Source organism: Nestor notabilis, unplaced genomic scaffold (assembly GCF_000696875.1).
Source record: "Nestor notabilis isolate BGI_N333 unplaced genomic scaffold, ASM69687v1 scaffold6736, whole genome shotgun sequence".
Taxonomy (NCBI): domain Eukaryota; kingdom Metazoa; phylum Chordata; class Aves; order Psittaciformes; family Psittacidae; genus Nestor; species Nestor notabilis.
Window position 1 is genome coordinate 6,948 of NW_009931399.1, and position 23,680 is coordinate 30,627.

Sequence of the window (23,680 nt, forward strand, 5' to 3'; positions counted from 1 at the left end):
AATCCTGCTTAGTTACATGACTCTTAAATTTACCCTTTCAGAAAAAATACAAGGTAGTGAGAAACTTGTGATAATATTTGCAAAGAGGAGTGCTGACTTGTTCCCAAATCTGTCACTGACATGGCTAACAGCAAGTCATTAGCTAGTCTTCGTGTGTCGGGAACTGGTTCTCCTCATGAGAACTTTCAACCCTAAATATCTACTTATGCTCTTCTAACATCATGTTACTGTAGTGCTGCCTACTGAGGTCCTGCCTAACCCTGCAGATAATCTTTGATGTTGAAATTTGTGTAAAATTGAAGTGATTCTCCCAGCATTTTAATCTATTACGAGATTGTGCACATGCTGCATTTAAAATAATTCGGTGAGTTGAGAGAAATGCGCAGAAATAGGTCCATGCTCCCAAGAAGTTAATTAGACCGATAGGGGATCCAACTGGAAAAATTACTTGCATTTATTACCCTTAGCAGTTCCACGAAGCTTCTTTGACTGCCCCCAACAGTTTATCTGTGGAAGAGAGAAAGCCTCTTGGCTGATGTGTGTGGTGCCTTGATTTCCGCCTTCATTTAGCTCAAATGTCTTTCTGCACATTCTCATCTTCCCCAGAGGGTTTTAACTCATCTCACTAGTGGAAACCAGTAGAAGGGCCTATGACTGCTTTCCCCCATCCCTAAAGGTCCCATTCGAAAGTATGCCTGGCGCTTCGCTTTGAAAAATTAAACCTGAGATGCTATGAGGGGTGTTGTTTTTTCAGTACTGCTGGATAGTTAAAGGGTGTTTCACAGTTGGAACAATATTTTCTTTAAAATATTTGATGTTTATTATTTCACTCTTCAAGCAATATGAGGAGGCAAGGCTGTTTACTTAGAAAGACTTTATGAAGATGCATGAGACACACCGGTGATATATAAAAACAAAACCAGATTAATTTACCAATGTGACACTCTTTGTTTTTAGGTATACAAAAAGAAAACTGAAGCTGCCAAGAAGGAATATCTGAAGCAGTTAGCTGCCTACAGAGCAAGCCTTGTATCCAAGGTAACACATAATGTATATACATACACACATATATATATAGTGACATATTGCAAACCATTTTCAGCATTTATATGGTGCTGAGCACCATAATATTTAGTGCAAATAGTGTTGTTTGTTATTACCTTAAACTTGGGTTTAGGGTGCAAATGTTCAATAAACACAGTGATCTCTCCATGCAAAGATATCCTTATCCTGGTCAGAGAGACAGCACTTCATCAGACTGGGAGTATCATTGCAGTTCAACAGAGGAAGGAGATGTAATGGTAAAAAGACCTCAAAATAACAAACGTGCCGTGCCAGGCGGTCACTGTTCCACCTATAAGGGGAAAAAAACATATCACGCCTGGGTTTGGGTTTGTTGGGGTTTTTTTAAGTACTACTTTTTACCTTGTAATCACAATACATAAAAAGTCAAACTCAGCTCACATAGCAAATTTTGATAAGAAAATATGAATTTCCATTTTATATCCAGTAAGCAATTTGTGTTAGCACAGTGTAGGTCACATAAGACTCTTACACTCTTCAGAGTATAGAAGTAATTTTAGAGGTAAAGATGGCAGTATGAAGGACTAGAATATATGACATAAGTAGAACTTTTTGCTTAAAATGTTTTTGGTGTCTTGCACTATACTTTTCTGATGTTATATTAATTTCTGTATGTTATCAGGGGAAGACTATATGATTAGCCATACAAGGACTTTTCCTTCATCTTTCTACATTATCTTAGTATTCAGCCAGTGTTTGTTCCAGATTTAACAGCCTGAAATATGGGTGTAACTTCATTCATTTTGGGGGGTTGTGTCTTATGCATTGTAATTTTATAGCTACCATCATAAAGGCTAATGCATTTAGTTAAAGTGATTTACAAGGTACCTTTAATTTCTCTCTTAGGGCTGTTTGGTTCTAGAAATACTCATTGCCTTTAAAAAGGGTACCATGTGCACACAAATAGATTTTTTTGAAATAGCCCGCTTATTGGCAAAAGATAGGTCAAAAAAGCTCAAAATATTCCAATAGGTTTTGAAGAAATGTATGAAGCCAATTTTTCACTTGTGAAAATGACTTGGATGTCATTATTCAGCACATCATGGACTGTTACATAACACTCCATATAGCTTAATTTTGAAATGGTATATATAAAAGAAATCAGATATCTTTTTTGAAAGAGAATAAATTGCTGTTAGAAAAGCACTGAAGCATTTTCTTAACTTTTAAGCAATTATTTAAATTCTGCCTATAATGTAATATTTTCCTCTAGTGTGGAAAGTATCAAAATATAAACTTAATGAACCTGAATACTAATTTCTTACTCTTTATGAGCACGCAAATCCAACAAAGTGGGCATGTAACTAAAGCAAGTCCATTTTGGAATAAAGATGTAAAATACATAGATGTAATATTATACCAACATATTCTAAATTATCATTATTAAATATTTATGTGGCACCAGAAGAGTTGTAGTGTAGACAAAGAATGTAAGCATGAAGAAATATATATAATACATTATTAAAACTATTTGGAGTCCATTTGGTCTTTTATGTCTATTTGTTATATTATCATCTATAAAATCTGCTTTTACTATTAAGAGAATATTATTAAGATTCCAAGACCTCATTCTCAAAAGTTAAGACATGCCGAAAGTAATATACCTTTTCCAAAAATGCTTTAATACAATATGAGTGATTTGCTCACATGGTATGTTTTATACTTTGTACCACACTCTGTGTGAGTCTCATTTCATATGCTTAAAATACGGTTACCACCCAGTAAACGAGGTGAACATATGATTGTGTAAATATCAGTTATGCATAAATCCACATTTAATTTATCAGGTTATTTTCTGTATTTTCTCCTTTTTCATAATGATTGAAATTAATGGGGCTGTTTTCAAGTTTGTTCATGTGTGTAGGAATTGATACATGAAGTAAAAATCACATTACAAAGCACTATATCTTCTGTTATGCAGTTTGCCATATTGCTTATAGTACTGACTAAGCCTTTGCATTGTAAACAAGTGTCTTTATATTTGCCCTTAGTTGCAACTTTTAGTACTATTCAGGTCCAGAAATGCAGTCTCTGGTATCTGGTAATTTGTACAACACTACATAAAATGCTGTGAATTGCAATTTTACTTTTTCATAAAACAAGCACTTTTTCTACCTTAACCAGCCCTTTTTCTGGCTGACATTAGAGTTTTTGCTGCATCTTTTAAATATATGTATTTAATACAGATATAGATGGGTAAATGATGAATACTTTCATATCTTATATACGTGCAACTATGTGTATTTATATAACGATATATGCATATTACGTATTTAGCATGCATAATATATATGTGCATACAAGTGATACATATATCTATGTTAACTCTAGGAGTAACAGCTTAACTGTTTGAATAGTACAAAGAAGATTTCTTTCCTGTTTTGTTCTCTCTCACTAAATGAATCTTTAATTTTCTCTCTGTAGTGACACAATTTCAAGTTTCATGAAGACATATTTTAGCAGCTATAGCTGAAGCTAAAAGCTCTCAGCAAGGAGAATATTATTCAAATTCAAAATATTCAAGCATATTTCAAAATTCGGATGTTCTATCTAAGTCAAAGCAGTGTCCTCACTTGACATTGCAGCAAAAGCATTGGACATTTTTCAGTTTAGTGGACAGTGCAGATCCTTTGGAGATGTAAAATTGCTTCTTGAAGTATATGGCAGGCATAACTTTCCTAGCCCATCACCTTGCAATTACATTTCATAAAAAAACTAAAGGTCATATCTAGTAAGACTGGCATTGCCTTAATGCCATTAGCACAGCAATTTGTAACCAGAGGGTTTCCAGGCACAGAGAATATCTATTAGACTGCCTATATTGTGATACAATTGAACAGCCTAAGGAATCTGAGTCTCTTAAGGCTGCAGTGAATATACATGAAAAGTTCATATATGCATATGTGTATTTGCCTAACGTATGAAAAGGAAAAAAAAAAAGTAACAGCTCTCCCAGATCGTGCATTTCCCCACTTCTAAGTAAATGTTGATGTGCAAGTGTGCTCCCTCCGCACTTTGTTTTCTGTAGCCTAATGAATCCCAAATTCTTTTCAGTATAGTAGCCAAACTTCAGATGTAGGGGAGCACTGTATCCTGGCTCACTCCTCCCTGAAATAAGCAGCTGCTGGGGTTTAGGACATTTCTTTTGGAAACATAGTTCTGAGTATCTCTTGACAGAGTAAATGACTGAACTGTCTTTTCTCCTGGTCAGTGCTCTAATCAGTCAGGTATTGCACATAAGGAGAGCAGCATCACTTCTGCTGCTGGCAGAAAGCCACCTGGTTTTTGTTTTTTGAGACAACAGATACCTATATTTTACCTAGCCCCAGTCCATGAAGATGTTTTGAAATTTCATAAAACCGTTTAGGCTGTTCTCAGTGAAAGCATCAGAGGAAGAATAAATGAAAAATATGGTTATGGTTTTTTGGGTTTGGTTTTGTTGTTGTTTTTTTTTTTTTTGTTTTTTTGTTTTTTTTTTTGCTAGCTGTTGAAGTGCTACAAGGCATTTGGCAATATTTCCCTTAAAACAGTAATGAATAACCCCAGAATGATGACATGCATCTACAGCTTTTACTTTTTTCTGTTAAACATTAGAATCCCTAGCTGGGAAAACTATAATGTATGACTTTTATAGCATGTACTTCATGCTTCTGTGATAGCTTGGTATTGCCTTCTTTCTGGAGTTATTATAATGTAGTCAGAAATTTTCAAGAAATCATAAATAAAATTAGGTATGTGCAAGTATGTGATGTATCAGAGTATCTGGTAAGTGAACACATAAATTTATAAAATAATTGTCTAATCTGATAAGAACACAAATCCAACCATATTCTTATCTAGCAAGGAAACCAACTATCTACTGCAGCTGAAAATGTAGAACAAACTGTATTGAAGTTAATGCCATGAATTCAATTTGAGGCTAAATCTTGTGAAGCTTTACATTCAGCAGTGCAAAAACTGAGAGATGCTCTCACATAATTTCTGCCAAAAGTGGCAGAAATGTCTTGAGCTTGAGAGAAGCCAGATTTTTATTTGGAGAAGAACTGTGTTTGGTTTTGAAGAGAATTAATAAAACTAGATTTCCCTATTAGCCTAGTGCTTCCATTTGGGGAATTAAAACACTTGTATCAAATTAAAGTTGCATATCCTTTATCACATGTACCCAGGTTACATTCATAAAACATCCATTTTTACTTACATACCCTGAATGAATCCATGACAATCCCCTGTAGATGATGACAAAATGTATATTTAGATTTGAAGATGTTCTTCTGAGCCACCTCAGCTAATTATAGATGACAACCCATGGCTTACTCCTTTGTTCTGAAACATCAAGAATGTGTCAGAAAGCTTTCTGAACTCTCTAGAGTCCCAGATGTTGTTATTGCAATAGGTGACTGGAATTAACAAAATACGAAACGTCATTTGGTAGGAGCCTCTTGTGACTTAGGAAGAAAGGCAGTTGTACTGCAAATATGCATATGAGTTCTCTACCAGAGTGGATGGAGTTAAGTCGGAGGAATCTCTGAAGGAGTTAAAGAGCTAAGCAGGAAAGAGAAAATGCTGCCAGGGAGACTAGTCATTCTCTCATAAACAGCTTTACAGGAGTATTAATAAAATGGCTGAGCCCATGTAGGCTAGAAGAGGAATTCTTTTCAAGGACAGTCTTGGGGTTGGAAGTGACCTAAAATGTCAGAAACGTTAAAAACAGACAGGATTATGTGAACACAGAAAAGCTGAGAGAAGGAATAAACAATTCAAGATGTTCCTTCCACCAAAGAGACAGCAAAGACAGCAGATGTAAACTTAAGCTTAGGTAAGCTTTGTAGGAGCTGCATAAATATTCAGCCAATTTCCTTCTATCTACCTCTTTAATGTCACAGTACTGAAGATAACTCATTTAAAGCTGAGTCAGGCCTGCCTAAGTTTGATCACAGCCTGCACACCCCGGACCTTCCTGGTACCAGCTGACATAATCGCTGCCATTACCTGAATGTAACCTTCAGTCTGATCATAGAGCCTAAAAGTTGTTTAATTTCTCATCATGGCCTAATGACAGACACCAGCCACTAGATGTGTGCATGGCTCCATCATGAAAAGAGACAGAGTAGCAACTACATAAGTTTCTGACACATGTTCATGTAAAACTTGAATTGAGTTAAACTCTTTCCTAGGCTTTGGAATACGTAATACATATTCTTGTCTATGAAGAGAGGATGCCAAACCTCTGTTTCTCATTTAAAGAGAAGCACCTGTTTCTCATTTGAAATAACACTGTGTTACACCATTTTGGCTATGTAAAAAAAAAATCTTCTGGGGTTGGTATAGGTTATGTTTACCCACAAATAAAGCTGTTTGCATTGATAGAAAGTTTATGCTGGCCATACTGGCCATAGGCCTCACATCTTTGCCCTTGAGGAGTGCTCTCAGCATGTGTTTAAAGAAGGCATAGGCACCCAGTAGTACCAAAAACATTTACTAAATGTCTTAAGTGTACAGAATGTATTTACTGAATATTCTGCTATAAAGGAGAGCTTAATTGCTGATGTCAATAAAGAAGTATTCTGATAATGTCTGGTCTGTAAATGACTGAAATTATATTGCTCCAGCTGAAAGGCTTTGATCAGTAACTAATTTTGTGAAATCAACATAACAAGGAAAACGACTTTATTCTTTATAAGTAGAACAACTATGGTTTCTTTGAGACAATGCTGACTTTTTGATTTTGCATTGCAAACAGCAGTATTAGTTGATCACTGCTTACTAGAATGAAATTATTGCAAATGTATTTATTTCATTCCCATATGTTATGGTCTCATATGCTATAGTAGATAATGCTGAATATAAAGCATAAGCATGTATACAGTATGTAACTTGAAGATGTTCATATACATATCTGTATATATACCTATATGGTCCTACTTGCTGGCAACATTTCTAACAATAACTGCATTAACATGTTAAAAAAGCAAAGTGAAGTAAATACAGGCACTTAGAATTTCTAGGTATGCTTCTGAAGAAACACAGCTCAAAAGTAGCAGTCATCACTTGGGAATGATTCTCAGCCTCTGTTAGCCAGGCCCTACCTCTTTTTCATGAAAAATGAAATGGACACCACTAAATTAAGCAGGAGGTCCATCCCAAAAATCACTTCTCAGTTGTAGGAGTGGGTTAGATGTTTTGGGGTGAGGGAAATCCCACTGTCACTTTCCTCTAAGGAACTGACACTCCCCCTATGCTTGAATTCAGTCTGATAAGGACCGTTAGTCCTGGGGTAGTTGTCCTTCAAAAAGAATAGCACAGCTGGATAAGCAATGCTTAACAGCTTAACCTAATTTAATTCTTTAATTTGGCAATTGTGCATAAAGGGTTCTGGTGCATAACAGGGGAGTAGAAGGTGGATAGGAAAGTTCACTTTGCTCTAGAATTGGAAGGAAAGGCATGAGTTTGGTGGAAACTGGTGAAAAGAACTTGATTCAGCACTTGCCAAACTTTGTGCAAAACTATCAGCTCTCAATGCTTTCTCTGAAGAACATCAAGCGTGTGTATATAATCACACATTTCCTTGAAAGCATGATACAAATAGAATCATTCTGTGGACTGAGGGTCCACCAGCACTTTTAATTAATATAATTATATTCATTATCATCGGAGTTAAAGTAGTGTTTATTTTGTTTCTTTCTTTTCCCACACTTTCATTCTCTTTCTGTTGGGATTTCAAAATGTTCTTTGTCCTGGGTTTATGTTGTGCCTAAAGGGCAGCCATATTTTTTCTGTAGCATTCCATTGCCTTGGCCTATCTACCTTGTCTTCAGCTGCTGATTTTATTTTTTTTTATTTTCAATTTGGCAACAGTATTGAATGATGATGGTATATGGAAAGGCAGGTCCAAAAGGCAGCCTACTCCTAGCCTATGAAGAACTTGAAAGGCTCAGAGTAAGGCTTTGACCTGAACTCCAGAACAAGTAAAAGCCACTCAAAGAGCAAAAGGATTGTCAAGAAAAGCTAGGTTTGTGGTCCTAGTCTCTATTGGCTAATCTATGTGTACAATACCACTTCGTACCATTAACTAAATATAATATTCTGTCACCCTCTAGTGGTGGGTCTACAACACCATACTTCTGATAGTAGAAAAGATTTACTCACTGTATGTCTAGTAGAAGACCTCGGTTTGGTGGCCTCTGTGTACGGACGTGTAATTTTGGTCTCCATTGCATTTGTCTGTAAAGTAATTCTATCCTATAACTTCATGCCAAAAATTAGAGATTTAAATTGTCAGTGTTGGTTTTGGGCAGATTAATTAACTAAAGAGGATTTTAAAAAAATTATTTCTTTCCTCTTCTTCTTGGATAAGGCAAGAGAAAACTGATTGAATTCCAACCTGCAAAGTTAGGGAATGTGACCATTTGTTTGAAGCCCATAGTGGTTAATCAAATCCCTTCTTTTTGAATTCCTAGTTTTACCCATAATAAAAGTCCTTGTCTAAGGCTCTCTGATGCCATACTGGACACTTGGTATATTTCACAGTAAAGACACATAACAAAGCCAAAACATTTGACATCACCTATTCCATTAGCTTCAGTAATACTTACAAAATCTGTGTTTCTGACCCAGCCTGAGAAAAAGCTGAAAGTGCAGTATGCTGGAGAATAGCGTTTAATGAGTTCATTTATCAAGATTACCAGTAACTGATAATATTGATGTGTTTTACACTGATATTGGACAATTTGGCTTCAGATCACATATTTAAAGTGTCCTAAGTAACAGCAAAATACTTGGTCTGAAACTGAAGTGTTGTGCTTTTCAGTGCATCAGGGGGTAGTGAAACATACAGAAAGCTGATTGATAGCTCTAGACAACTGGAACAGTCCCTTTTGATCACTTTGCAAATGCTCTTCTCAGAGGTAAAGCAAGTGTTTTTCATCTTTGGCCTGAGACTGTACAATTCTTCTTGACATCATTTGGTATTTGAAGTATTAAATGATACTAAATATCTGGTATGTTTGTAATTTTATCAGTATGGGCCACGCATTTGCCACTTACGTGTGGACTCAGGTTACCCAATAATTAAATTGATTCACTGAATCTTTGTTAAAGAGGTGTATGGCAGCATCTTTGTAGTCACAAATGAAATGTAAGTATGAGGCAGTACAAGTAGTGCTGCAAAGGGGTTTTGATGCCTCCTCACCAGGAGGAATTGTTTAACCAGTCTGCCCTTAGACACTTCAGGAGCAATTATGCCTGCTTGGACCAGATAAAGCCTGCCGGCTACACTGTGGTAGAGCAAGCTGTTTTCAGTAAAACACAGCACTGTACATGTTACTCCTGTAATGCATAAAGAGCCCAGGACACTTGAGAGGAGGGTCCTGACCATGCTGCTAATTAGAAAACCTTCTGAATCACTGAAATTTCAGCAAACCTGCCAGTCTTTGCTCACACACTCACCAGAGTTTCCTAAAAATACAATGGGAACAGAGAGAGAAAATATTTCTCACGTGTTCAGGAACTTTAGTTCAGGGTTTTAAAAATAATACCAAAAAACTGCCAGACTTTGCACCTACTTTCAGGTTTTATCATTTACAATCTGTGGGTATTTATGTCTGCGTCTGAATCGTGCAAACATGCATATAATACATATTGCACACATTTACACCCACATGCAAGCAGAGCCAGGCAGATCCACAGAAGCAGAGATTTGCATTTATTTTATATTCATTTAATTGTCCTTAGTTTACTGGAGAAAACAAGGGGGTTTTGCTAATGGAACTGCGGTTATATTTAGGGAAATGAACTTAGCTTTCTCGTTGTTATCATCACATATAAAGAAGCAATTTCAATAACATGTATGTCAGCAGATTCTTGGTGATGGTACATCCTTCAGAAAGAATCCGAGTAGACTTCACTGACCCCAGAGTGCTGAGAGTAACATGAAACTTACTCTGACTTGTAAACTGAGCAAACATGACACGGAGATCACAGAATAAGGGCATCTATGCATCTTTCAGCCCTTGTTTTGACAAAGTGACTTCTTTCTCCAGAGGGACATTTCTGCCATTTTTTTCCAGCATGTTTCACCTTTCACTATTAATCCCAGTATGTCTTAGCTGCAAATTACAATTCCCACCCATAAGCTCATGGGAGTTAATTTTTTTTTCATCATTTATTTGAGCAAACACAGTTAGCACTGAGAAGATCTAAGAAAATAAGGGTATGGAAAACAACTTAATAAATTCAATTTAAATCAAATATAATAAGTTACAAATACTAGAACAAAGAGTATTATTAAAATTGACATTCATTAATGGAAGGGTTTTATTACTAACGTCTTTAAGAAGAAATCAAGGTAGACCATAACATTTTTGAAAGTCTGTGCATTTTCTAATACTCTATGCAGTATTCCTCCAGGTTTAGTAAGATAGTTTCCCTGTGTCTGATGCAGTCTCACATGTATGTAGACATCAGTTTTAAACAGAATTTTCAGAACTTTATGAACTGGATTAACAAAGGAAGTTTTGCTAAAAGTGAATTTATTCAGAATATCCTTATTTTTCTAAATGCATGGCTTATGAAACATTTGATTGTCGGCGTGGATAGCAGCCCAGCACAGAAGACTTCAAAATACAGGTACTGGCACAGCAACTAGCATATTTATTCAGTGTAGTTGGACAACTGTGAATGGGGTTCAGCATCTTCATGTTAGCTAACTAATAAAGCACTATTAGCAGTTATCAATGTGTATGGTAAAGGACGCCGGAATTCCTTTCCCTCATTTGCAGATGGGAAGTTGAGACGTGTCAAAGATCACTGAAGACTTTTGCTGGAACCCATCCTCCTGATTGTCTTTTCAACTAGACCATCAAATTGGAGAACAGTAGTAGTGGCTGTATATGTGACTGAATGTGATGGGCTTGGTTGTCTTTGTTGTGTAGGTTATTAGGTTAGTGATGCCAGTTCCAAGTCTGGAAAAACCAAATGTCAAGCTAGACCAGGAAACACAGGAGCTAACTTCTTTTTTTTTTCACAATGTTGAAAAGTGTAAGGTAAAACGGATTAACTCTTTTGCCCGTATAATAACCAAACTCCGTTTCAAGGACAATTTAATGGTCCAGATATGTGTTTTCCCATGGTGTGACTCTTAAACAGACTTCAGTGGGTAGAATAGCAGCATTTTGTAGCTTCTAAGTATTGTCTGGTTTTTGTTTTTCCCAACAGAGCTACAGTGAACCTATTGATGTTAAAGCCTCCCCACAACCTCAGATGATGAATTCAAAGCAGTCAGTGTTCCATGGGCCCTCCCAGGCTCACTCTGCACTGTACCTCAGTTCCCACTACCACCAACAACCAGGAATGAATCCTCACATCACTGCCATGCATGCCAATATCCCCAGGAACATAGCGCCTAAGCCCAACAACCAAATGCCAGTGACTGTTTCCATAGCAAACATGGCTGTGTCCCCACCGCCACCTCTTCAGATCAGCCCCCCTCTGCACCAGCATCTCAACATCCAGCAACACCAGCCAATTTCAATGCAGCAGTCCATTGGAAATCAGCTACCAATGCAGGTCCAGTCTGCTTTACATTCACCTACAATGCAGCAAGTAAGTTTGAGCTTTTCAGTTGTCTGGGGATTTTTTTTTGTGGTGTGGGAAGGGAAGGTGTCCAGAAACTGTCATAGTGAAGGAGATTTAGAGCTATGGATTAGCTTTAATTTTGCAGAGTTCCAAAACTGTGATAGTTTAGTCTGAGGACTTAGTCTTTCAAAGGCAAGAACAATGAATGAGTTTACCTAGATGATGGGGAATTTCAGGAGAACTGTTCGTGCTAGCAACAATGTTCAGCACATTCTTCTGAACACTAGCCTTCTCTCCCCGCAAATTCAGGACGCATCCTTTAAGTAGAAGTGTGTCCATCTGCAAATATGGGAGCATCCTGAAATATAAGTGAAATGTTAAGTCTTCAGGAAACACGTTTTACAAACAAAAGGCAAGCATGTCTAGAAAAAGATGTAATTGCAGCTTGTGCTGTTATCCTTGTGCTGACTGTGATGTGGAACAGTCAGAGGGAACATGAAGCAACACGGGTCATGTTAAACATGCTTGATTAAGTGAACACAAGTATGTTAGTTTCTGCTGCATTCATAATTTCATTTTGCTAGATAGGTATACCTTTTTTTTACTGGAAATAAGTGGGCTGTGCCCAGTATTCCAATATAATGGTGCTCTTTTTTTCCTTCGTTCTCAATGGTTTAGTTGATTCTCTATGCATTTCCTAGGAGTTCTGAATGAACGCAGGCCAAGCATAATATTGTGACTTTTGGGCCCAGGACTGTGGAGGGTTAGAGCAAATTAACTCTGCTCATGTCATGAGAGAAAATTTCCGTTTGTATTGGGTGAGGCCTCACTATCAATAATAAGATCTTGCTTTGCAAAGAGGCACTAGAATGAAATTTTTTTTGTATGGAGTTGCAAGAATCTACAGAATTTGTAGACACAAAACTTGTCAGTTCTGGTTGATGATAAATAGTCATGAACTTGCTGCATGTTTTGAATATCTCTATAAATTCACCTTTGCTAGCAAGGCATTTGCATTTGCTTTCCAAGCGAGAAGCATTTCATCTCAAGACTGGTCTTTATAGAGAAGGGAATACCTGAACACAAAACATAGCTGGGAGAACAGATTAATGGGGAAAGAAATTTTTCAAAGCAGGACAAAGGCAAAAAAAGAGAAAGATTTGAAAGCAATCTGGACTGATAAATTCAGCTGTTCAGAAGGTAAACCAAGGTTTGGCGCTCATGACATGATTTTTTTCAGTCTTTGATCTTAGTCCTGAGAGTGATTTGGAGTAATCAGACAGGAAGGAAAACTTGTAAAGTGTTTTTCCCGGTCCAATTTGTTTTTTGCAATCAGAGTAAATACTCAACAGACTTATGACCACAAAAATGTGGAGTCTTTCACTGCCATGTATTCCTGAAGGTTTTCCTACTGGTTAGAAGTCCAGTGTCCTGGTGTGAGTGTCCTGGGAGAGTGCATGCTCAAGTCTCAGAAAAACTCAGGAATTAGCCGCAAACTTGGGCAGCTGGAATTAGCTAGGGAAGGTCTTAGACAGGTGGGCCAGGAGGGTCTGTCTGGAGCTCCTAAGCTTTATGCAATCCTGGTTGAACCTGAAGAAGGGTCAGGGCAATGAGAAACAAAGCAATGGACTCAATGCAATATCCTGGTTCATTTACCAAACATGGCAAATGACATTTGTGACAAAAGCTTGTTTAAATTGTATAGTTATATTTCACTGAGTTTTTACTGGAAATCCTGTCTTCCAAGTTCAGATCTTTTGCCAGGTTCAGTGTCCCTTGTACATTACTTGTCCAATGCAGAGCTATAGAAGATAAAACCCCTTATGTCTTTTCGAGAATCATTGGTAGGCATAATTTACTCAACAGATTTTAAAATCTGGCTTTATTTGTTGAATTAATAGTATAGTAGGAGCTAGGAAAAGATGTAATGCAGATGTTAGATACTTACAAATGTATACATACAACATCATCATTATTGTATGAATCCAAACACTTGGGTGCTATTCCAAACCATTACTTACTGCAAAAAAAGGTAAGACAATATGAATCTTCTGACGCTTTATTTTACCAAGTTGCACTCTTGTAGCATATGGTTGCTACATCAATGGCTTGAGAATACCTTCACTCATCTGTGAGATGTGTGGCATGCAGTTATTTCTAGCTTAAGAGAAAACACAGGGCACTAGGTTGTATAAAAGAGGTGTCTAGAAGTCAATATGTAGACCTGTAATATGACGGATCTTGCTTTACTAAGTACAAGTACAGTAAAGCAAAAAATGCTGTATCTCTGTGTTCCTGCTCTCCACTGTTAATCTCCTGAAAGGTTAGGTTAAATACTTTTTACCAGCTCATATTCCTTAGTCAGAAAGGCTGATGCTTATAATGAAGATACCATGGTGAGGTATTTCTGAGCTTCGGTCAAAGTGGCAGGTGCTTAGAACATGTTGAAATGCTACACTGCCAATCTTAACTACATTTCCCTTTAAGCACTGTGGAACATCTACAAGCCAGTTTATACTTCTTAAACTCTTGCTTTTGTTTCAAAGTGATACAGCCTTTGAGCTCTGGAAAATCTATGTAATTTCACTTTGGAATATTTGTTTGTTTATTTATTTATTTATTTAAGCATACAAAAGTTTACAGAGTTTGAGAATTTAGTTTAAATATAGAATCCATTTCCTTTCAAGAGTGATGTTGGTAAAGACAAAGCAAAAAGTATATTAAATTTTAGGGCAACAGGCATACTAACTCTATAATTTGCCATGCCATGAGTAGCACAGTGGTAGCCTGTCTAGTCTTCTAGTTATTCCTCTTTCTAGTCATACTCACACTATATTAGAGAACAGTATCCCCAGGATTTCATACTGCATTAGAAGACAGGTTGGCGACCAGAAGACAAAGAGCAAGAAGTCAAGAAACTGTAACCTGAAAGTAAAGGCCTCTATCTGGCTCAGTGTTCTAAGGACTCTGCTCTCCTCTCTGCTTGAAACACTGCTCATCACAGAGTGAGTTAAGAGGAAAAGACATAGTGGAAAAAGAAGCAAGCCCTCCAAATGATGGAGCAACATAGAGTCAACAGCAGTGAGGATAAACAAGAGGCACCAACCTGTATGCTGGTGCATGGTGAGGAGGGAAGGAGGTCTCTGGATGTGAGGCTCCAGTCCCCAGCAGCACAGTGTAGACCCTGCTACTCTGCTACATAAAAAGACATCCAAGAAGAATGGAAGAATATGTGGTCTGGTAAAGCAGAAGCAATAGCTGTATTTATTTCAACTTTTTTTTCACTTCCTCTTCTCTCAGCTGTTTGATTTCCTCCATGCTAAAGGTGTGGCCACACTAAGGCTTTTCCCGAGACTCCAACAGGCATCTAGTTTGTGTAAGCAGAAGAACAGAAACTAATTAACGTCCCACTCCCTACAGCATGACTTACAATAGGAGACATTTTCCTTGTCGGGAGCCTCACCACTGCTCATACCAAACAGACTAATGCATTTTAAGAAGAAATTAAGTAAATTTCTGCATGTCACACTACAGCATGAAGCTTAATAGGCAAGGGAAGGGTAAGTCTGCCAGCAGGTTCCTAACAGTCTTCTACTGCAGGCATTCACAGACTCACCTTTGCTGGACACCACCATTGCAGATAGCTGTGCTGCAGACCTGTTAGAAGCAGTAGTCACAGCTCCCACCAATGGTGGGTTGTCATTTCTTCCCTTTTTTTCCTCAACATCTAGCTTTGGAAATACTTAGTGGCTTACTAGTGTGGTGCTCAGTGGTAGCAGGCTCAGGAAATCCCTGCGTTCTACATACCCCCTGCTTTAACACTGTGTCTCTGGGAGATTTGGTCACTCATTTTCTTCAGGACAGGGAGGATAGTTTCTTATCTTAAAGGCTATCTTGTAGTATGTCTGAAGTACAGCCAGCTCCAAGAAGAATCGCATAAAGAACCAGATCCCAGTCCCGCAAGCAGGAACACAGTTCTTCAAAACTGTTGTGCGTGAAATCCACAAACTCTTCTTCTGTGTGTAACTTTGAGGAGAACTGATAAGAAGTGCTGACCTGGGGAGAGAGTTCTGCCCCCACTGTTACCAGGACAATGTGCTGATCTTCATCAGCTCCACGGGGAACAGCATGTCCTCCACTTCCAGCAGTCCTTGCCTGCACATGTGCAGCTGCCAAACCAAGAGAGACTGCCAGCTGGAGGAGGGCAGTCTCCTCCACGAGTCCACAAAAAGTACAGAGCATCAAGAAGATCAGAAGGGTTGGTAGCCAAAAATCCTCAGTGACTGCACAATTTCTGTTATTTTTAAAATCAATTAATTCTGTGGAGTATGCTGCAATGCATCCAAATTGTTCTGAAATGCACAAGGCAAAGTAATAATTTAAGTATTAGCATTTTGGTCATATGCCTAGAATTAGTAAATATTTTTTAATTTGTTTTGAACAATCTTCTCTATTTTGAGTTATCCAAATATTTTTTTTTATATTTTTTCTGAAAAGTAGACTATTTTCTCTCTTTTCCTTCCTGTTCCAAAACAATAATGAATAAATTAAATAATGGGCACTACTGTAGATCTTTGGGGTACTTGTTTACAGTGTTAATCCTTTACACTGTAAGAAACAACTGTTTAGTTCTATTCTTATAGTTTAAATTAGATCCTGAGTTTTATTATATTTAACTTCTAATTCTGAAATATGCTGTGTTTTTCTTAAATATTATTGAAGGGAGCCATGTTAAAGTTTTACCTTGTTAAAGTCTAAATCCATTATGTAGCAGTTTTTCTTTCATCCACCTTTGACACACTGGAAGAAACTCGGTAGATTAGATTTTTCTTTCATTAAATGCTCATGCGAGCATCTTATCAGGGTATTATTTTTAACCTGATAAAATAGTTGCTTGTCTCCAGTCTGTTTCTTAGGTTTGACATGATCTTTAATTTTTTCTTAGCTGCTATCAGATTGTCTGAATCTTAACCCTTGTCATTTAAATCACCTCAGTTTCTCCAACGATCAGGTTAAAATGGTGTCTGAAGTTGCAACCTGTTTTTTCTCTCAAAGTTGTTCTTTCCTTTCTCTACTCACACAGACATTTTTGCTCCTTTCTGAGTGTACCATGCTCTCCAGGGTGTTGTACTGTGCTGTTTCGTGTGGGGAGCGATGACCCTGAGGATTAATTCCCTCCTAAATATGCCCAATCCTTGTTAAGGAAGCCTTTTAAGTAGCTCTACTGGAAGCATCTCCTTCCCTGCTCAAAAAGCATTGTGTGGGATGGGAAGTCCTGTTACAGTCTCCGTCCCACATCAGTTCACAGGTAGAACAAGCAAAACTAGATTCTTAATGCCTGGTAACCATGGCTGCAAGTGTATGCATAACAAAGAAGCAGAAGATTAATGTATGTCACATTTTATTTTTTATTTTTTTAAATAATAACTCATTTCAGTCTACTTTTAGGTATTTCTTTTCCTTTTGAAAATAAATGTATACAGCAAGATGATTGCATAGCCTGCCAAAAATAATAGCCTCATTTTTTTCTTGTATATATTATATATAGTAAACTCAGGGACCTGCTGTATTTGTCCAGATTTTTCCTCTTTTTTGTTAAGCTTTGTCTTCGAATGAGGTCAAGAGAAAAAAAAATCATTAATATCTGTCAACTTCCTTTATAACCTTAAGGAAAAATCTTTCTATGATATCACACAGACAGATTTTCAATTTCCTTGTGTAATAAACAGATGCTTTAGGATTTGGATGTAATTTAAAGGTTTAAAATATCACATTGAGATTGATGAATAAATCAGTTGTGAAGACAAAAACATTGATGCCTGTTGAAAATACCTCTCCAGACAGGCAGGAAATGAAATTAGTTCCCAGTAAAGTGTGGAGATGAGGATCACTGTTTAGTTCTGCTGCAGGCTTTTTAGGACTTGCTACAGTGGCACAACAAAACTGCTAGGGCTACAGAAATCTAATTAAAGAGCAAATGTCCCTCCTGACATCGAATTAATCTTTATCAAGTTCCCTATTTTTATTTCAATCTGGAACAAGAAAATGAAGTTTAAAATTCTAGGCATGTTGCAAAACAGTTGGTGATTTTCTCTTGGGCATTACAATGCAAAAACATTCAGCATTGTTTAATTAGACCTTGAAGCACTCATTTTCTGAGCACTTTCTATTTCATCATTGTTTGTTAAGGGCTCACATAAATAATACACAAATATTTACTACAAGCCTGGTACAAGGCTGTCTCCCTCTGTTGTACCTATCTGTATTTCCAGAGCTTTTCTGTTGGTGAAAAAGCTGAAGTAATTACTGCTTACATCTTCAACATCACCATGCTTTATCAGTCCTTCATATTGAGTTCGGGTTTCATGAATTACTTTGTCTTAGAAGCACACTTCCCAGCACCCACATTGCTGGTATCCTGGTAGCCCTCAACCCCAGTGGGACCACAGCCTGGCTCAGATACCTCTGCACCACATTAAAATCTAGCATGTGAGCATGTCCTAAGAAACAGGCTTCAATCCCAGACAGTTGTAAACTAAACAGACTTGACAGGTGCAAGATGAAAGTGTTGTTATCCCTTATTTTGCAGATAGGAGAATTAAGTTTGGAGCCGTGGTCCCAGCTTTAATATTAGAGGTATCAGTTCAGTCCAAGCACACGTGCACGCATGCTTCGCTGGAAGACAGACAAAGCAATTTGACTGTGGTCATACAGAAAACCTGAGAAAATGTAAAAGTAAGTCTCCACCCAGTTCCAAGATGTCATTTAGACCACAGGACCTTCATTTATTTCATTTAGGACAAGGGATATTGGCTTTGAACTGAAAGAGGGGAGATTTAGATTAGGTATTAGGAAGAAATTTGTTACTGTTAAAGTGGTGAGACACTGGAACATGTTGCCCTGAGAAGTTGTGGATGCCCCATCCCTGGCAGTGTGCAAGGCCAGGCTGAATGGGGCTTTGAGCAACCTGGTCTAGTGGAAGGTGTCCCTGCCCATGGCAGAGGGGTTGGAAATGATCTTTAAGATCCTTTCCAACCCAAACCATTCTGTGATTCTATGATTCTATTATTTGTCTTAAGTCCAGGAGAACTGGAATGGATATTTCACTGATGGTCTCTTCCTCTTATTTGAGGGAACTGTCTCTTCTTGCCACATGCTCACTTGCATGCTTTACTACAGCACTGCTGGAGCTGCTGGCCCCATATAGTGTTTTTCTTGTATATGGTTGTTTCATGAAGACTGATAAGAGAGAGCTCAAGGGCACTTCTACCAAAGGTAAACCTGATTGCCTGAGGGTAGGATGTGTTTCTGTAGTTAGTTTACTCTTACAGCTAAATTAGAAAGTCCTTATGGGTGATGTTTTGTATAAAAATTATCATGGTGAGCTACAAAACCAGTTTTTTGCTTTCTAATTACACGAACCTACAGTTAAAGTAATTAGGAAGTCTGCTCAATTACAGTTTCCTTTGGATCTGTTGCAGGCATGGGGGTTGTTTAAGCAGCCTGATGTGCAGCTTTGGAGCCTGATGAAAAGGCAGTGTACAGTCACCATGGGTGGGTTTTATTGTACTTTATTAGCTGGGCAGTGTATAATTTACATGACAACTAGATGCAGAATTCAGCTGTGAACTGCTACTGTTTCTTGGAGTCAGCAAGGACGAAGTGCGGCTTCAAAGAGCTGAAGTGTGTACTGAAGTGTGACTTGGGATATACTCCATATGGAAGATAATATGGAACAAAATGGCACTCATTTATGGCCACAATCCAAGATCAGGATGAGTGGATTGGGTTGATGGTGCACACAAGAGACACGGCAGGGCAGAACACCCACAGGACCTCTGGGGAAGAGCGATAGTATACTGCACCAAGGAAGAGGGATTTGAAGAAGGAACCAACATTCTGTACTTGAAGGAAGTTCATTTCTGTGGATGGAGGGGCCAGGCAAAAACTGAGAATACTCATTTATATCGATTAAAGATAGTGTGGCTGACTTCTTAAACCTGGAGGAAAAAAAAACCATCTCTCCACAAAATTCCTGTCCCAGTGAAGTCTGTGTGCAAGAAGTGATCACAGATAATGAGCTAGAATTTAAAACTAAAAGCTGTGAGAAGCTGTGAGCTTTAATTATGTCTATTCTGTACATGGACTTTGGCCAGACAGAAGGGGTTTTCAGACTAGGTATCTTGGTTCAGGTTCAGTTTCTGATTTAGCAGCTACACATCCACATAACTTGAGTAGGAACTGTGTGCCCTTCCCCAGGAAGGAGTTTGGTCTGGCTATTTTTCAGCAGACATTGATTGCTTTCATACTGCATTCCCATACTTTTACCCAATGTAGTTCTTACAACTCTACAGGAATATGATATACATTTTTACAGGGTGAACCAGATACATTAGCCTTGAAATTTCAATTGTTCTCCTGGTTTTGAAACACAATATTTAAACATCCTCATATATCAAAAGAGCTAAAAATTATAATGACTTCATATGACAGAGATTTCAGGGAGCAGGTTAGATGTCTCTTTGTAACTTCCACTTTTTTTCTCAGCTTCTTAGTTTCAAAAAGCAAGTTATTCTGTGCTACTTTCACTACATTAGTCCAACAACTGTTAAAAGGCTTTGGCTGAATTTCTGTTTAGTTGAGAGAGAAGTACAAATAAAAGAAGCAGCAGATGGTCCCTTTGTGACTGAATGAAGAAAAAGGGGTTTGAGAACAATATGTGAATAGGTGTAGTCTAATAAAACAGTCAGCCACCTGCTGCCTCCATCCTTCAAAAAGATTCTGTTGCATATTCTGGGAATTAACAACTAGTGTGTATCCTTACATTTAATCTAAATGGAAGCTCTAAGGAGCAAACAGGCTTTTTTGCCCCAGTGCTGATTGAGTTGTTCTCTTGATTTTGAATTGTTTCTGCCCTGTCCCTTTTAGTTCCTTCTTGTGACTTAACAGCTAACAATTCGGCAGCATTTCATTTCTCAAATCGAAGAAAGATTTAAAAACTTAGAAAGCACTGACAAGTTTTTTTTTCCCATTTGAAGTCTGATGACCTAAAGTACACCCGGAAAAGAAGTATTCTACAATTTCATAGTACACACATTTTGGGTTTTTTTAATACACCCAACCACTTGCTTGGTTTCCATACATTGTAATGTACTTGCTTTCTCCTCTAGGGATTTACTCTTCAACCTGATTATCAGAATATCATCAATCCAACATCAACAGCTGCACAAGTTGTTACCCAAGCAATGGAGTATGTTCGTTCAGGGTGCAGAAATCCTCCAGCACAGACCGTGGACTGGAATAATGACTACTGCAGTAATGGGTAAGCAGCAAGTGAATGCCACCTTGTGTCGAGCAATATTCATGACACAGGTATCTGATAGAAAATTTGGAAACGGCTTTGTTGCCTGTTTCACCGTGAATGCACTGTATTTATTCAGCAGTTAAACTGCTGTGGGAGAACAAGTTTTCAATACGTACATTTATTAGATAATGTTGTCACTTTATCACAGCGCATACACTTTGGTCTTAGAGTACTTCCATTTGTTAGAAAATCAGAACTGAAATCTTAAGGGAGAAGGTGTGGGAAAGAAGTATTAAGATCACCATGTCCTACCCGAGAGGCAAATAGCATGAACTGTTTTCTCCAAGTACTCCATTGCTGAGGAGAGCTTGCTGCCAGTGAAAACAACTAGTTTGGGTCATGAGAACCCACAGTGAGATGCAGGAGTGATGCATCCGATACAAGATACACAGAAGGGAATGGCATGAGGATCACATGACTGCAACCAGAAACAAAACACTCTACCCGTAGGAGCTCTACCATAAGGTTAGTAGCTCCTTCAAACCCTCAGCTCCTCTGCAGCATGGTTTTTGTGGAGCCGTGTTACTGTGCCCAGAACTGAATGGGAACATTTAAGACTCTGAACAGAAGGTGTCTTTTGAGTTTTAAATGATAGATGTTGTGTCTTGTGAACATGCTGACCTCTCCTTGACCTTGGCATGAATCACTAAGGCAAAGGCAAATAAAAGCTCTTAGTTGCTACCAAATCATCAAATCTAGCCCAGACAAATGAACACAAAGCAGAACTAAAGACCAGTTTTACCCATTACATACACTCAGACTGAGAATTTCACTTGCATTATTGTTCTAAAGTGTTTCTGGAACTCAAACTAGAACTGAAAAAAAATTTTTTCTGGTTACTAGTTCAGAATAACGCCTTGACTAGAACCTGCTGACACAGAGGCAGACTTCAACTAGCCTGCACAGCAGCATCACCTTCCCCCGTACCTAGCACAGTTATCCCATGACTTGCCCATTTGTTCAGCAGAATGGTCTTGCTTCTGTGCTATACCATGATAATGTCTTGATCTGTGCTGCAGGCCCTTGTAGGAGCCTACCCAGCCAACAGACTTTTATGCCCACTTACACTGAACTCTGACTAGACTGTCCTCTGTCAAACAAGCCATAACCACCTGTGGCTTTGATTCCTGGTCTCTTCTGGAAAAAGCAATGTGCAATTATTCCCAGCAGTGCTCTCTAGGTGCACACTGGATGTATTTTTCCATTGGCAGAAGCTTTCTCTGAGCAGACCCTGTATATACCCTGTGTAGATAAGCCTTTGTGAATCTGTGTGCATGGACTTAACCTATCTCTACCATAGCAGTGGTGTAACTGCCAGTGCAGTGTAGCTTGCTCTGTGCTGCTCTTGGACTCCAAACTAAGTAAACTATAAAGCTGTGGAAGAATAGAACTGGTGCCTGGGTTTTGGTGAGGAAGCAGGAGATTAAGAGTAAAGCCTCTCTCCCAGAAAATCTCTGCAATGTGAACCAAGCCACATCAGTGATGCGTCTTCTGCTTTAAATGATGTATATTTTTCTGACTTCTACAGACTGTTCCAAATTAGAAACTGGTAAATGGTTCCTTTTTGCTCTGAACTGGTATGCTTCAGTTGAAGCTGACATCCAGCAAGAACTGAATGTGTGCTAGACACAGTGCATTGGTGGGAGGTCTCCTGCAGAACCTGGTCTCCAGTAGAGAGTTGGTCTATTTGGCTTTGCCAGAAGCTTCTGATGTTGCTTGAACCTGCCCACCCAACAGGTTTTGGCTGCCTGTGTAAGATAGGCCAGACATATCAGTGGCTGGCACCTATGTTCATGTAACTAAGCTCTCCTGCCCTCTAAGGAAAGTGGCCACATCATATTAGGGTGCTTATGGAGTATCATTCCAAGACCTATGCTGAACCCTCAGCTGTAACTATGCAGTATATGAGAGAGGGACCATCGGCACTACCAATCCGCTAGAGAAGGTGATGACCCACATCCCAGTCCTGTGTGGTTTAGAGCCAAATGTGGTCTCCAGGTTGCTATATGCCACTATAACATTAGGATTTTCCTTATTATTACCATGGTAATGCAGCCATACTTCAGTGATATGCTGGGAATCAATGACGTGGTAGAGTTGTGGGTTTGGGGTTTCTTGCAAGAATAGGCCTAAAATATTGGGAGGGAAAAAAATCACATTTGTTCTTTTTGTTTTTGAACAGGGGCATGCAGAGGGACAAAGCACTCTACCTTACCTGAAAATCTGAAACACTCCTTTCCACTGAGGAATGCAGGGAAGTCTTTTCATCATGGATTGCTTTATGCAGTCGAGGCAGTTCTGCATTTTATTAGGAAATACAAGTTGCTAAGCACTTAGGACTATTTGAGCTTGTGGGTCACCCACTCTGGAAAAAATAGTCTTGCTTCTTTCTTTTTTCTTTTTCTTTTTCTTTGTCTTTTTCTTTTTCTTTTTCTTTTTTTTTTTCCTTCTTTTCCTCCCCCCATTTTTTTCTCTTTCTTTCTCCTTTCCATCCCTACCCTGAGATCCTTTAACGGACGTTGCTTTTCTTCTTCCCTGAAGGAAACTTGGACCATTCATATTTTATGTTGGTTTTTGCTGTGAAGTGCTGCGATAGTAACTGCCTTAGCAACTGTAGATGTCTCAGATAAAAGTCCTGGATTTTCCATTGGTTTTTCATAA

At 38.3% G+C, this 23,680-nt stretch overlaps 1 protein-coding gene across 1 annotated transcript; it reads left to right on the forward strand.

Annotated features, from left to right (window-relative positions):
- Positions 1-957: 957 nt before the first annotated feature.
- LOC104406776 (thymocyte selection-associated high mobility group box protein TOX) lies at positions 958-23,382 on the forward strand (the record flags this gene model as incomplete). The annotated part of the gene is made up of 4 exons (XM_010015866.1): positions 958-1,038; positions 11,296-11,682; positions 20,826-20,977; positions 23,202-23,382. Coding segments are annotated over 4 exons (657 nt in total), but the record flags the coding sequence as incomplete, so codon positions are not given.
- Between the last annotated feature and the right edge of the window lie 298 nt (positions 23,383-23,680).